Source organism: Cyprinodon tularosa, unplaced genomic scaffold (assembly GCF_016077235.1).
Source record: "Cyprinodon tularosa strain WSP-4 unplaced genomic scaffold, ASM1607723v1 ctg14, whole genome shotgun sequence".
NCBI lineage: Eukaryota > Metazoa > Chordata > Actinopteri > Cyprinodontiformes > Cyprinodontidae > Cyprinodon > Cyprinodon tularosa.
This window is the reverse complement of record NW_024038220.1, coordinates 2,080,045-2,095,178: the sequence shown is the minus strand read 5'-3', so window position 1 is coordinate 2,095,178 and position 15,134 is coordinate 2,080,045. Positions and strand designations below refer to the sequence as shown.

The following is a 15,134-nucleotide window of genomic DNA, read 5'->3' as shown; positions in this document are numbered from 1 at the left end:
TTTTCTCTACTACTGATAAAACTATATTAAGCATATTCAAAATGGAGTGCAAAAAGCTTTAATGTAAGATACTGGTTTGCAGCAACAGGTGAGGGAGGGGCATCACCTTTTTACCATGCCTAAAACTCTAAATATTAAAAATGTAATCATATCAAATATAACCTAACCATACTATATAGTTGTGAGGAGTTGGGGTTTTAAAACCTTATCTTTCCAAAGTCTTTAACTTAAAAATTTATCTAATCAAACTACAGTTGCAAAAGGTTTATTTTCAGATGTTACATTTTGAGCATTAACTGCAAAATTAAGCTAAATCTATAGTTGAAAAGAGCCACTAAAATTTAATTATTCTCTCCAAGATGGAAACTGCATTTGTAAGAATACTTATTATAAAAATAAGATTAAAACACAGAAAGGTACCATCTGCTCTTTTATTTGTAAAATTACATTTTTGTTCCTCCTCTACACATCCAGTCTACCCGTTATCCTTCCACTTTGCAGCAGTGAGTGCTGCTCTAGTGAAAGTTGTTTTAGCCTTCTCTTTTTGCAAGATTTTGATGCCACAGTAGGGTGACGACTCAACACCAATCCCTCCTTGAAATAAGAGAAGCAAAAGATAACATCTCAATTCACAAAACTGATGAGACAGAACCCGTGCATTTAATACCATCAATCTTCAGAGGGGAAAAAAGTTAAGACAGAGGGAAAAAAATGTTGACAGAATATAAACAGATTGAGAAGATTTTTTTTTTTTTTAGACAGTAACTACAGATCGATTGCAAACTTCCAAAGTCTTACAAATACAGAAATAAGTCATATATGCAGTTGTGATTTTGGTCAAGAAACAAAAAAGAACTTTACACATCTCCCATTTTTACACTGATAAATCAAAAACATTACATTAAAGCTAAAATTACATACAGGTGAAATTGTTAATAAAGATGCATTTGTTGTATACGCTTTGATAACATAGATAAAGGACTAAAACCTTATGACAGGTTTTAAATCATACTGTCCAGTCTGTGCCAAAAGAAAAATAAAACTTTATTAATAGAGATCATTCAATGTACACAGCTCAATTCTATAGATCTGATTCCTTTAAGACTCTGCATGCACCTTTCTTCAACATAATAGCATGATGGAAACATTTATGGTGCAGTTGTAAAGTGAGTCCTAGTAAAACAAGGAGCGTGCACTCCTTCCTTTTGCGTTAATTTATTTTTCTCAATACAAACACAGAACAGTGGACAAGATAGCTCCGTTGGAGGCAATGGTTAATGACCGCTTTCCTTGCATGAATTGGATTTTGTTTTTCCCTCCAAGGTGACGCCATGTGTCCGTCATCAAAAAGGTAATGGACAGGTGAGTCCAGGGGTGAAAGACATGATTCTGTGATTGAGCCTGTAGGTTGATTTCTTGGTATTTTTGGCAGGTTCATCAAGCTGGGACCATCAGTGGGATCTGGCAATGTACTGGTCAGTATGCTAAAATTTTTTTTCAAACAGTTAATTGGTGCCGAGAGGACAAGTTGGTCTTTTAGTGGTTTGGTTTGTTTGACCAACGGGGCATCGTTTTACAGCTGGCTAATATCTGGTGTGATTGATCGAAGCTGTAAATGGGTTGGATCAGCTGACTGAGTTAGTTAGTTCCCACCCCCACAGCACTGGCTGCTTCGGCCCTGTGGAGCGGTTTCCTGCAGGTCCACGCCACCTCTGGCCCGTCCACCTGGCCCCGCTCCACCTTGAGGCTCGATCTTCGGAAGTTTCTTGGCTGTTGTGGAGAACGAAGAGCATCTGTTAATCTCTACTTTTAAGTAACCCAACAAAGGGCCCTACTGTTTCCCAATAAAGTGTAAACCTAAAAACTAGAGAATATTGAGAAATTCAGAATTTTAAATCGATTTTTTGATTAACTTGAAACTGAAATCTTAATGATACAATGAGATCATAATCTTTCTGTTAAATAAAAAAAAAAAAAAACTTCTTTGGATTTTGATCAGGTTAAATAAAGCATGATTACAGAGTGACTATGAATTCCTCCTCTGCCTGTTTAATAATTAATTAATTACTTGGACTTCTGTCAAACACTCACCTATGGCCATAAAAATCTCATTAACATTCATTGCGGTCTTGGCTGAAGTTTCCATAAAGAGCAAACTGTTGTCGTCCGCATATGTTTGTGCTTCCTACAGGACCAATGAAAAACATCTCAGGACATTTGGAGCGCATTTTCCTTTAAATGAGAACCTGAGTGAAATACTGTGTTTATTTTCCTCCTTACCTGGAATTCGACGGCTCTCTTGTTGGCCAGGTCGGCTTTGTTTCCTGCTAGTGCAATAACAATGTTGGGGCTGGCTTGTCGCTGAAGCTCCTTAACCCAGTTCTTCGCACGTGTGAAGGTGTCCTTTACAAGGAAATGTGCACAATCATGTGATTTTATGCATTTAAATTGGTTACGCAAGTCTTAACTCTTAAATTTAACATAATCGAGCAAATGGAAGACAAAGTTTTAGAGGGCACTGCCATTTTCCTACTAGTCACGTCACTCACTGTGTTGGTGATGTCGAAGACCACAATGGCAGCCTGGGCTCCTCTGTAGTACATAGGTGCCAAGCTGTGATACCGTTCTTGTCCTGCGGTGTCCCAGATCTCAAACTTTACTGTTGTATCATCCAAACATACTGTCTGTGTGAGGAAGGCAGCTGAAAAAAAAAAACAAATAAAAATAAAAATTTTGACTGAGAATCAGGGAGAATATCTAACTTACATCCAGAGTTAGACTTTATGTAATTAGGGCTGAAACAATTAATCGAATTAATTGATTATTGAAATACTTGTCAACTAATTTAGTAGTTAACTGGAGTATACTCTTTAAAAAATAAAAAATAAAAAAAAAGAGACTCTAAAACATGCCTTTAGCTGACAGAGCAACCTAGTTAGAGCAGTAATTATGCCAAGTTTGTAAAGAAATATAAAAACCATTTTGCATTTAAGATAAAACAAACTCCATCAATATGCTCCAGAACTAAAGTCGAAAGGCTTGAGTTTTGCCTGATTTATTTCATGTCTTCTTTAAGGAATCTTTGGCTATTCGATAATTAATTAATTGATAAAAATATTCAACAGATTAGTCAATTTGCTAAATAATCGTTAGTTGCAGCCCTAAATGTAATAAGAAAAAAAAGCTAAATTAGGCCATACATTGTATAAAATCAGTTATTCATGCTCCCAATCTGCTAAAAACAACAGAGTGAGAAACAAACTGATGAGGAGAAATAAGAAGAAAGCAGGAGGAAACGTTAGTTTACGAGCTGCAGTCATTTCATATGATCAGCCAACTCTCACATGACACCTGAAGCTTAGCTCTTTCTTAAATGCCACACATTATAGAGCTTTGTAATCTTTGACCAGGCATGCCGCTGACCGCAGGTTCAGCAGAATAAAAAAAAAAAGGGGGGGGGGATGCTGACTTGTTCTTTTTTTCTTCATTCTTTGGCGAGTATCCTGTTCCTATGTCCTTATGCAACTTGACTAAAACAGATGACAAAACGGATACAGCAAGGAAATCAGTTAAGGAAAAAGTGCCGATTACATTACGACTTAAAATTGACATCCGTCAGCATCCTAAGCATCTGTATATGTATTACAAATAATATTTGCAACGCAAGTTTTTCTACAGCTGTCACACCATAGGACTATGCTCTTTTTGTATCCTTTAAAAATGGACAGAAGGTTCAAATAACACATAACCCCAAGGCTGTCAAACATCAGTGGGAAAGAGATGAAATGGTGGGAAGTTTCCAGTTGCTAATCCAGTTTCAGATGGATTAACAATTGTTTATGTAGCATTAAAATACAAATATTCCTACTTTAAATGAAAGCACAATTCACATCCACTACATCAGTTGTTCTTATTTTGATTAGATGGTTTAACCTAGGTCCTCTTAAATTCTTAATAGGTGGTGAAGAGAATCTCCCATTGGAATGATGTCACTGTCTGCAGTTTGACCAGTTCTGGTAAAAAAAAAAAAAAAAATACCTGCCTACTCTGTGTGAAAACCCTGAAGCCAATGGAAGTTATCCTTTTGGATGACTTCTCTTGGAAGAACAGGTTCTACTGGTTCTTCTTCAACCCTTAACTGACAACAGAAATGAGCAAGACCTGCCAGAAATCAGCACCCGTACACAGAGACAAACATGCCTTCTGCCTCAGTGCTAAAGCTCTGCTCCCATATTCACAAAGAATCCCAAGGCTAAAATTAGATCCCAATGATGGTATTCTGGAGAAAAAAAAATCTCAGGATCTCTTGAATTTCAGATTATTCTTAAACTATACATTGGTAAGATAAAAGCTACTCACAAAGAACCTTAGATCTTAAGTAGACATTGACTGATAGACAGTTTTTTAAAGGGGAGTGCAGTTTTTTTTACACTGGGCCCTTGATTTTACACATTACATCATATTTTACACACCCGTATTATTTTTATGTCATTTGGAGCTGTTCCGAAGATATTCCGTTAGGTTATATCCAAGTAACACCTTCCTATGGGCAAACGACTTGAAGGCACAAACTAAACTGTTCATAATTTATCATTTACGATATGCCAGCATTCATAACATGTAGGTGAATACCTGTCCCCCAGACATCTGCGGTTATATTTTTTTATATTTATATCTTTTAAAAACGAAGCGGCGCATGTATGTTGTCATTAACTTGAAATGTTGAAACCTGTCTACAAAATATGTTTGATTGTATTATTCTGGTGCCTGCAGTTTGGATTACGTATGTAAGCAGCCCCAAACACTAGCGGAAAGCTGCGAAGAGGCGACCGTGCCAGAAGCTGCAGTTGAACGGGATTTCCTAGCGACAGCGCATTGCTGGTGTACGGGGGTTGACTTTCACACTTAAAAAAAGATACTAAAACTATTTATTTTTTTAACCACTGATCACAGCAAATATAACTGCCGCTGTTAAAGGCAAAGAAATGATAGGGTAGCTCCTCCCATTAGCAACAGGCCCACTTTTGGACCGCGCAGCTAGTGCAGCGAAGATGCTTCAGCTGCACATCAGAACTAAACTTTTAACTGCGCTAGCTTGCTACCTCTACTTCCTGTTTATTACAGCCAATGAGGCAAATGAGTCTGGAAAAGAGCAAGTAGAGCCCCATTTCAAAGGTGGGACTAAGACCCAACAAAAAAACCCACAAATCAGGTAACTATGGATGTGACACTGAAACATCTATCTTATAAAGAAAAGCTTTTACAGCAGTTAGTTGAAATGTTTAGGATATATCAAACTCTTTCGGGACATAAAGGAAATTAAAACATCCCTCCGTAGAGGCTGCAATCTTGACCGTTATGGTTACAGAAAAAGCGTTTTTGCAATATGGGTAATTCTGGTAGAGGCGTAAACTCCTCCCCTCTGTGCTTGGTCTGTTTTAGACCAGAGAGTCTGAGCTTTACCAGACTGACTTACTCCTCTGGAATCCGTCTGACTGACGACATAATCCGCTCCAGTGGATGGAAACATGTCTCACTCACATTTTATGCTTTCTGTAGTTATAAAAGTTTGCTAAAAATACATTTGGACAGAAACTCAGCTAGTCACGCTTTAACGCACTGATTCACAAACACACTGGTGATGGTAAACTACAATGTAAAGGCAGCCCCCAACAACATAAGCAAATACTGGCTGGTATTAGTTTGACAGACACCGACAGCCCAATGACAGCGTCCTGATAGTCTGAACTCCCTCTTCCAGACACAGGAAAAACCGTGAAAAACCTAACTACCAACTCTGCTGCTGCAGTTAATCGCTAAAATTATTTTGCAAAATGACCAGAAAGACAGAAAAATGCTGCAGAATACATTTAAACTGACCAGATCCTTGGTTACACTGTAACATATTTGGTATGAGCCGGATTGGTTTTTGTAAGGAGTGATTGTTTCTCAAAAGTAAAATGTACCATTATTAGCAACATATCAGGTAAATGTGAGCACACAGTGGTAGATTAGAACATAGAGTGCAATTATTGTATCCCATAATCAGAGGTACTTCCTATTTATCAGTCATCTGGTCTACTGTTTGACCAAAAACGGAAGTAACACTTCAGTGCTTTATTTCTCTATAAGGTGGGCTGAAACTATGGAGGACAGAAACTGACTAATTTATTTTACATGAAAATCAAAATATCTTAATATGTATCAACTTAACATTAGAAATATTGTCTGTTAAAAATAAGTTTTTACTTTATCATTTTTAAACTCTTAAAGGGGAATGCCGTTTTTTTTTTTTTTTTTTTTTTTACATTGGGCCCTTGATTTTACGTTATTAAATCATGTTCTACTCACGTGGATGATGTCATACATGCGCCGCTTTAATAATAAATAATGAATTATGAACAGTTTAGTTTGTGCCTTCAAGTCGTTTGCCCATAGGAAGACGTTACTTGGATATAACATAACGGAATATCTTCAGAACAGCTCCAAATGACACAAAACTCATATGGGTGAGTAGAACATGATATAATAATATAAAATCAAGGGCCCAATGTAAAAAAAAAAAAAAAAAAAAAAGAGAAATAACACGATCTTACAAATGTTTTTTCCGTATTATTAAAAATGTATCTAATGCGTTTCCTAGTATGGTGTCCTGTTTGAAACAGTAAAAAAAAAAAAAAAAAAATTCTGGGCTGTTTGGTTTTCTTTCCAACTTTTTTTTCCCTTTCATTTTATGTTGGTCATTTTGCCAAAAGCAACTGCTTCCTGTAAGCAGCAGATAACGGTAAAATGCCATTTGAATTCAGATTTAAATCAAACCTATTAAGTACTAAAATGACCAGCACAGTGAATACAGATAAGCAATCAAAATATTGACGTTTCAGCTCTCAGACGAAGCGTCACACCGAGGAGCAGGGTCAACCACACATACAAAAAAAAAAAAGTTCCTGTAATCTTCTTACTTAGAGTTGGTCTAAGCAAACGTCGGTTTTATTTCTGAACAAATATTCCTTGGTAAGATTTATTTGATCACTTTGGGAGCTCAGAGGACAGAGATTCTTAGTAAATACAGGCTCTGATGTTTTCATCAGCGATGCACATCATCAGTAGAGTCTAAACACAGATGAATGTTTAACAGGAATAGCATTTTAAAGAGAGCCATGATTAGCAGTAACAGATTAGATATATATTTATATTCAATGTAAAAATAAAGCACTAAAATATCGTCATCCGTTTAGTTTTTTTTTTTAGATGTAAATAAAGTACTACTACATGAACGTATGCTTGTTTACGCTGAATTGCATTCTGGTTAGAATGCAAACGCTACTGTAGGAGCAGCTCACTAGCTGATCGCTGGTCAGCTGTCTGTTTCAGCAGATCTCATGTGTAACGGCTCATAAAAAAGGCAGTTGTGGCCTTGTTCAAATTCAAAGCTGTCAATACAACAGGATAAAAGACAGCTGGCTAATGTTAGCATTCCTGTGTTTACTCAGCAGGTTCCAGTTTACTAAGACCTAATCCACCATCACTCCAGTATGCACTGCAGCAATGAGCTCCATTGGTGGAAAATGTGACAAATCATGTCAATTTTTTGAAGTAATTCCAAGTTTTTGCATTTCACAGTCTTTTTTAAGTTGATAGAAAATGTACAGCATATCTGGGGAAACGCATTCAACTAGCCTTTGGGATAATTATAAAAAAAAGAAAAGATGGAAAAACCAGATGGACCTTACATAATTTATTTTCTGTTTTATTATCTACAAGATATCAGAATCTAGAAAACCAAAATGCTTATGCTTAATATTTTATTAACCTACAAGATCAGAACCCGGGTTTCAGTTTGAGTCGCTAATGGCTTTGGTTTCTAAAGTGTCAGGGTTCGGTGTTCTGTGCTCTGCTTACTCTCTTCCACAGGTGGTTGCTGCTGACAGGTGAGCATGTCCCCGCACCTGCGACTGGTTGAGGCTGCTCTGCTGAGCTTAAGGGGAGAGCCTTCAGCCAGCTGAAGGACGCCAGAGTGTTAAACCGTTGTGGTACGACAAGGTCTCAGTCTGACTGACAGATCTCTAGATTTCTCCCTTAGTTCGTTGAGCTTTGGATCGCTCATCCGCCCGTCTCTTTGCTCAGAGGACTGGTCACTGAATCCCTGCTGCTCAGATTCTGCTCTGGCGTTCCCCTCGAGCCCCCTCGGTACTAACAAGTCAGGCAAGAGATCTCTCCTGGATTCACACTGGTTCCTTCAGTTGTTCCCCAACCCTGCCTCCGCTGCAGTGCTGCTCAGGCCCCCGCCTAATTCCTACCTGTTGCTCAGCCACATCCTCCCATCGGAAAGCTGTGAATTACAGAACCCATTCCACCACTCACCCTCCCCGGATAAGTTATCCGTATCTGCTGGTAAGCAGAGCAGCAACAGCACAGGTACTTTTTCTTTTCTCAGTCTTAATCAGCTTCCTTTTTCCTCCCGCAGAACCCCTAACACTGACGTTCCGAACCTCGTCTGCGGTGCCTGTTCACGACTGACTTATTTGTTGTGTTGACAATAAACATCTTAAACCGCTCCTGTTTTCCCCCGTCTTTGTCTGCATGTGGGCCAATCACCTTAAAACCATGACATAAAGCATTTGCTCCGACAACAGATAACTGCATGTTCGTAAAAAAAAAAAAAAAAAACATTAAAAAGAAGTAGAACATTACATTTTTTTTTATAAAGAAGGGAAATCAACTTTTGCTGGTACATTTCCAAGTTTTATAATATACAGCTGATTTAACATTATCTGAAAGTTGAGAAAACGAAAAAAAACAAAAAAACGAACAACTAAACATCTACATGCAAATTTAGTAGCTAGGAAAAGTGTTGCGTTCTTACAAAGTTTAATGAAGAAAAGTAATAAACCCTGAATGTTCCTAATCTTTTGAGTTCCAATGAATGTTAATCAAATGTTATAAAAATTGTTACTTCTTCCAAATGTGTCTGCAAAAACACAGCCATTTAAAATGGGCAAAATATGTATTAATGTTGGGAGTCCTTACCTCCAATGGTGCTCTCTTGGTACTCGTGAAACTGACCCTTGACAAAGCGCAGCACCAGGCTGGACTTCCCTACTGCCGACTCTCCAAGTAGCACTAGCTTAAACTGACATATCTTGTTGCTTGCAGCAGCGCCGTTGGTCCGTGCGGGTCCACCTCGCCCTGCCATATTGCAGCGTGGAAAATTAGGTGGGGAAAAAAATGTGTGTTGGGGGGGAGGGGAGGATTGATGAAGAGAGGCTTAGTTTGTTTTGTTTTTGTTTTTTTGCAGAAGGATGAACACAGGTAGGCTCAGGTCATGCAGGCAGTTTTTCTGGAGGAGGACAGCACTTCACAAGTGGGAGCTGTAAAAAAAAAAACAAAAAAACAAAAAAAAACTGTTAAGTTTGAAGGGTTTCCACTAAACAGTCAAACCATCTGAATACAACAATGAATCCACGCAATAATCCACCAGAAACAAAAATCCCCTTAATTCAATCAAATATTTATCAATATTACAGTTGTGTGTTACTTTTCAAAAGCTTTGTTTTAACATTACTGTTAAAGCAAAACACAAACAAACTCATTACCCAGGATGAGAGTTATTCATTCAACACTGTTTAACATAAACATGTACAGTAGAAAGAAACCTTAATGGCTTAAGGGAAATTATGGCCTGTTTTTTCTCCCACAGGCTTTACTCAGACCACACTATGAAGATTGTTAAGACAGTATGGCATACGACCATTATTTTAAAACCAAAGGCAGAAATTCCCATTTCTGAATTACTAAAACATATCTAACTTTTTAATAACTTAAAGGACTGCAATATGGGGTTTTAGCAAAGTACCTTTCTATAATCCACCTATGCAAAATCTATTTATTGAGCAGGATTAGGGTTATAAAAACATAATTCAGGGTCCATGTAAATCAGCAAACTGAATGGTTACATGAATTGACCTTTCAGCATGTTGATTATCTTTTGAACATGCAAAGAAGCAGAACTTTCTTTCCAGAGAAAGGACAATCATTGAAACACTTGTGCTGGTTCAGACATGTCTTGTTAAAATGTTTCATCAAGTCTAAACTGCATTAAATTATATCAGTTGAACGGATATTATTTCTTGCGTTAATCCAATACGCAACCGATTTTCTCATCTGAATCCCCAAATGGGTGAAACAATGTTTGGAAAAAAATATTAACCACAATTAATATCTATAAAGTAAACAAATATGTCCTTGATCTAGTCCAATAGAGTGAACCTTTTTTTTTTTTTTTTATAACATAAACCCTAAATTGTAACAAAAAAAGGTTTAACATGTCCACTTTCAATACACGGTTGTTTTGCATAGAGCGGGTAAATTTAATTATTTTTCATGTTTGACTGTGTGCTGTCAATAGTAAAAAAGAGGAACTTAAAACACAGGCAGAAGTAAGCCCCACTAATCACACATTTCTATTTGATCTAATTGAATTCATATAAACTGTGAAGGGTTTTACAATAACTGCACACCTCAATATAAACACAGTTTGCTTCACATTTGCCAGTCAAGATTTTCTTAAACATTCCCTAATCTTTTTTTTCTTTTTAGCTGTATGACAAACATTAGGTCAGCGAGTTTCTCCTCAGTCAAAGGACAGGAAACAGCTCAGCTAAAACCAGGAAGTGAAGATTGCAGAACACTTAACTGCTGAACACGATAAATCTAGCCTTTTAACATGGTTTGGCCCAGTATTATGCTATATACAAATAAGAAGGCAGATTTTTTTGGTTGAATGAAGAAATGGGCTGAAAAGACACTAAAGTGAACAAAGCTTTTCCCTGGTTGTTGGTGAACTCTTTCTAATCTTTAACATGTGACTCCAGATCACAGCTTTGTTCATAAAATATTCAGGACTTGCATGTTTTACTTGACAGAGCAGAAACCATGTTCTACTGCTGTATTATAATCAAACTTCAGCAAGCTGCAGTAGTATTTGGGGGGGTTATTTTTTTCCCCACAAACATTGTATGGACCTGCAGCTTACTCCATATATTTCAGATATGGATGGTGTTTTGCGGGTTTGCTCTTGACACTTGCTACGACAAACACAGATCAATCTGTACTTTTTTAGTTCACAAGCATCCAAGAAGAGTTTAGCTGAATTTATCACCTACAAAATAAGTCAGAACTGGAATAACAGCAAGACATTTTATTCACATTTCCACCTCAATCATGCTTTCTAAGATGCTTTGAGTGCGTGGCTAAAGAGCACTCAGAACTTTAAAATGAAATGGAGCAGGAAGAGAGAGAAAAAAAAAAGCAGGAGTTGGTCAGGGGCAAAGGGAGGAGAAGAAGGAAGCAGTCACAAGAGCCTGTTAAATATTCATCATGGCCTCCTCTTTGCTCTGCAGCCAGCATGATGTCCAAGACACCAACAGGGAGTGCACTGCATTTATTACAATGAATAAGGGGTTAAGATATAGTAAAACTAAACAAAAAAGGGTTTTTCTCTCAATTTAATAATAGAAGCAACAAAAAAAACAGCTAAAAATAATGTGAAATTACCCCACGTGTAACACTGGCTCCTCAACTCCTCTGCCTTTTCTATACCTTTCAATAAAACTGTCCATCTCACTCGTCTTATTTGACTTATAGGAAAATAACTGTGGTACGTATGCAAAATGTAGCTAATGTCAAATATTTAAACTGCAACATAGAAGAAAAAAGAATACATATTAACATTTTAAGAAAAAAGTAAAATATATTCATTTTGAAATGAATAAAACCCTTAGTACAGACCAAAATAAGGCACACTTGACATAACATATTGGCACATCTATATATGGATCCTCTGGTCTTAATGGGTTAATAAGTTGTGCAGATAAAACAGTTACAGTGCAAGTTTTATGAGAGCAACCAGAGACATGCATTGTGGGAAAGGGTGGGATCACAGAACAGCTGGTGGTATCAGATATAAAGGCTGCATCACAGGTTTCCCTTTGTCCACCATGCTATACTACACAGAATTAGCAGTAGCAGTTTCACACATGCAGTCACTACAAAGATTTCAAGTTGTGCCCTCTGCGGATAGATGCAAAGTTTCCACAGTAAAAATACAAAGTCAGAACTACACCCAAGATCCATAATGAAAAGAGGAACCCTCTTCATACACAGAACTTCAAATATTTCTTTTCAAACACTTGTTTGAAATTAAAGTTTAAATATAAAAGCACTGATGTAACACAGAACAAGAAAAGGAGATAGTAATCACTCTCAAGGCCAATAGGAAATCAGAGGCACTTCCCTTTCTTATGACGTTTCTGTGAAATGCTAAATAACCAAACTGAGAAGAATAGTTACCCACAAGCCCAATCACCACGACCTTATGCAGTGCAACGTCTCAAAATGACAAGAGCTGAAAACTAAATATTTCTATAAAGCATATTCAATTAACACTTGCCTCTTTGAATGAAAAGACCTTAAGGAATTTTGTTTTTTCTTGAAAATGCTTACTTTGTCAGATCTACGCTGCAAATACTTATTCTTAGATGTTTATATTAATCAATTATTTCACAAAAACTTCACAACCCACTTAAAATCTTATAACTAGAAACAAAAACCCTTGTTTTCATTTGTGGTTTTGATGCACAACTCTTAAAGTATAAAACATATATATGTAACATATACAAAAAAGTTGTGACAAAAACATAACTAAAATAATAAAATAAATCAACTTTTTACTTGGACTGATTTGCTAAAATGCAATGCCCTTTTATGAGGCCAAGGTCCAAAGATGATAAACAACCCATGCACATAACTGTCTGTCTCCTTCTATCGCAAAGGTTCAAACTCAGCTCCTCCTATGAAGCTGTAAACAGGATCTAGGAAGGTAAATGTGATCTGATGTGCTTTTAAATGCAAGTGGACACATGTGTAGGTAGCTAGCTTTAATAAAAAGGGTCCTGAAGTGTAACACCTGACACCTATCAAACGTAAAGATCTTTTTATGAGAAGATAGTGTGGACATTTAGAGCCATACGTGAGATATTTAAGTTGATTTGTATTTTTAACTTATAGATAGATAGATAGATAGATAGATAGATAGATAGATAGATAGATAGATAGATAGATAGATAGATAGATAGATAGATAGATAATATTTCCAATAAAAATGTGTTTCAGACTAAACAAATAGCGAGTAAACACGTTTCCACCACGCATGAAAAGTGTTAAAGAGTGTTTCCAAGTTAGAGAAACTTCTTTCTAGTTGTGGCTAGCTTTAGCATGAGAGCTAACGCATGCTAACCCCATTAGCAGGGAAATACAGGAATATCCAGCAGCGATTCTAAATATACAGATCTAGTTGTAGACGGTAATGTAGTCAGAGCTAAATATTAGCCTGAAACAAACTGTTACGCTTGCCTGTTTGCCTAGCATGTTAGCATTAGCCTACTGTCGGTAAAACGACAACAAAAAACTAAATAATAAGAAAAAAACTGTTATAAGTGAACACTTTCAGCGCGGCTAACTGTTTCTGCTAACAGGTATACGGTAAAATAAAAGAAACCTGATAGCATTGTTAGCAGCTGTGTCAAAAAACGTCATTAAAACAACTTTCACTTTCTCGGCCGCGCGCGTAGTCAGCTGTTTCACGCTGTCCATGGGAAACTCGGCGTCTTTTATTCTTACTGCGTCTCCTCCGGCCATCAAACAATGCCTTTAACTTCTGAGCACAAACTGTTGCGCGGCTTTGTGGGTCGTTTCTCAATTTGCGGTCTCCTTTAGAGCTTGAAGCTCGTAGCCTTCGAGTCTAATGGACATTTAGTTGAGCTCGGACTTGTCTGATCGACTCCGCGAGATTGTATGAAATAAAGTCAAACAGCTTTTCGATAAAAAAAAAAGTATATAATCTTATTAAGTTCCGCTTCCTGTTCGGCCATATCAAATAGTTGGACTTACATGACTTTTTCTTCTTTCTTCGGCCTCATCGGCAGCTGCTGTCTTCTGCTTCTTGGTGTCTGGCCTTCCCTTCCGCTTAGCGAGTTTTCCGGGAACCTCCCACTGTTTTTGTCAGCGGCTGTCTGACCAATGACAACATCAGCCTCCGTCAGGGCAAAACCATTAGATTCAAAACACCGGGCATGATTCAAAGCTGAACCACAATCAATGTGTTTCACAGTCTATTGAAAGACAGTTATACTGTGCTGCCTGCTTTTATTTTACCTAATTTAAAAAGAGGTTACGATTAACAATAACCTACGGAACAGGATTAGGACCACTGGAAAACAAAAACAAAAAGTTAACTGATTTTTTGATATGGAAAAAAAAGTCAGAATTCTGACTTTAATCTCAGAATTCTGACTTTAATCTTTTTTTCTCATAAGTCTGGCTTTTAATTCAATTTATTCAGTTTATTTATATACCGGTAATTCACAACACAACATTTTACTTCATTTGAAAAGAGGTTACGATTAACAATAACCTACAGTACGGAACAGGATTAGGACCACTGGAAAACAAAAAAAAAAGTTAACTGATTTTTAAATATAATTTTAGTTTGATATGGAAAAAAGTCAGAATTCTGATTTTAATCTCAGAATTCTGACTTAACTCTCAGAATTATGATTTTAATCTCAGAATTCAGACTTTAATCCGAGAATTCAGATTTTTTTCTCAGAATTCTGACTTTAATCTCAGAATTCTGACTTTAATCCCAGAATTCTGATTTTTCTTCTCAGAATTTTGACTTTAATCTCAGAATTCTGACTTTAATCTTTTTTTCTCACAAGTCTGACTTTCAATTCAATTTATTCAGTTTATTTATATACCGCCAATTCACAACACATGTCATCTCAAGACACTTTACAGTTCACCAGATCATACAGTCAAATTGATTCAAAGTTTTCTATCTAAGAAAAGTGTGACAGTGGAGAGGAAAAACTCCCTCTTAACAGGAAGAAACCTCCAGCAGAATCAGGCTCAGTGTGAGCGGCCATCTGCCGAGGCTGACCAGGGTTCAAGGAGACAGAAGCAGAGATACAAAAAGCAACTGTAAAAGGTGGCTCCATCCAGGAAACACACAGCCTGGCAGATGAGCTCTGAGCCAACTCCCATGTCAGAGGATGAAGAGAGCACATCCAGCC

The 15,134-nt window shown here is 37.1% G+C and overlaps 1 protein-coding gene across 1 annotated transcript; it reads right to left on the bottom strand.

The window, feature by feature from the left end:
* Positions 1–417: 417 nt before the first annotated feature.
* On the bottom strand, positions 418–14,071 carry rab5c (RAB5C, member RAS oncogene family). Its single transcript, XM_038278309.1, has 6 exons — positions 13,951–14,071; positions 9,031–9,371; positions 2,550–2,701; positions 2,281–2,403; positions 2,092–2,185; positions 418–1,770 (listed from the first exon to the last, which is right to left on the bottom strand). Exons 2-6 carry the CDS (start codon positions 9,194–9,196, stop codon positions 1,643–1,645), a joined length of 663 nt encoding a protein of 220 aa, XP_038134237.1. The 5' UTR covers positions 9,197–9,371; positions 13,951–14,071; the 3' UTR covers positions 418–1,642.
* Between the last annotated feature and the right edge of the window lie 1,063 nt (positions 14,072–15,134).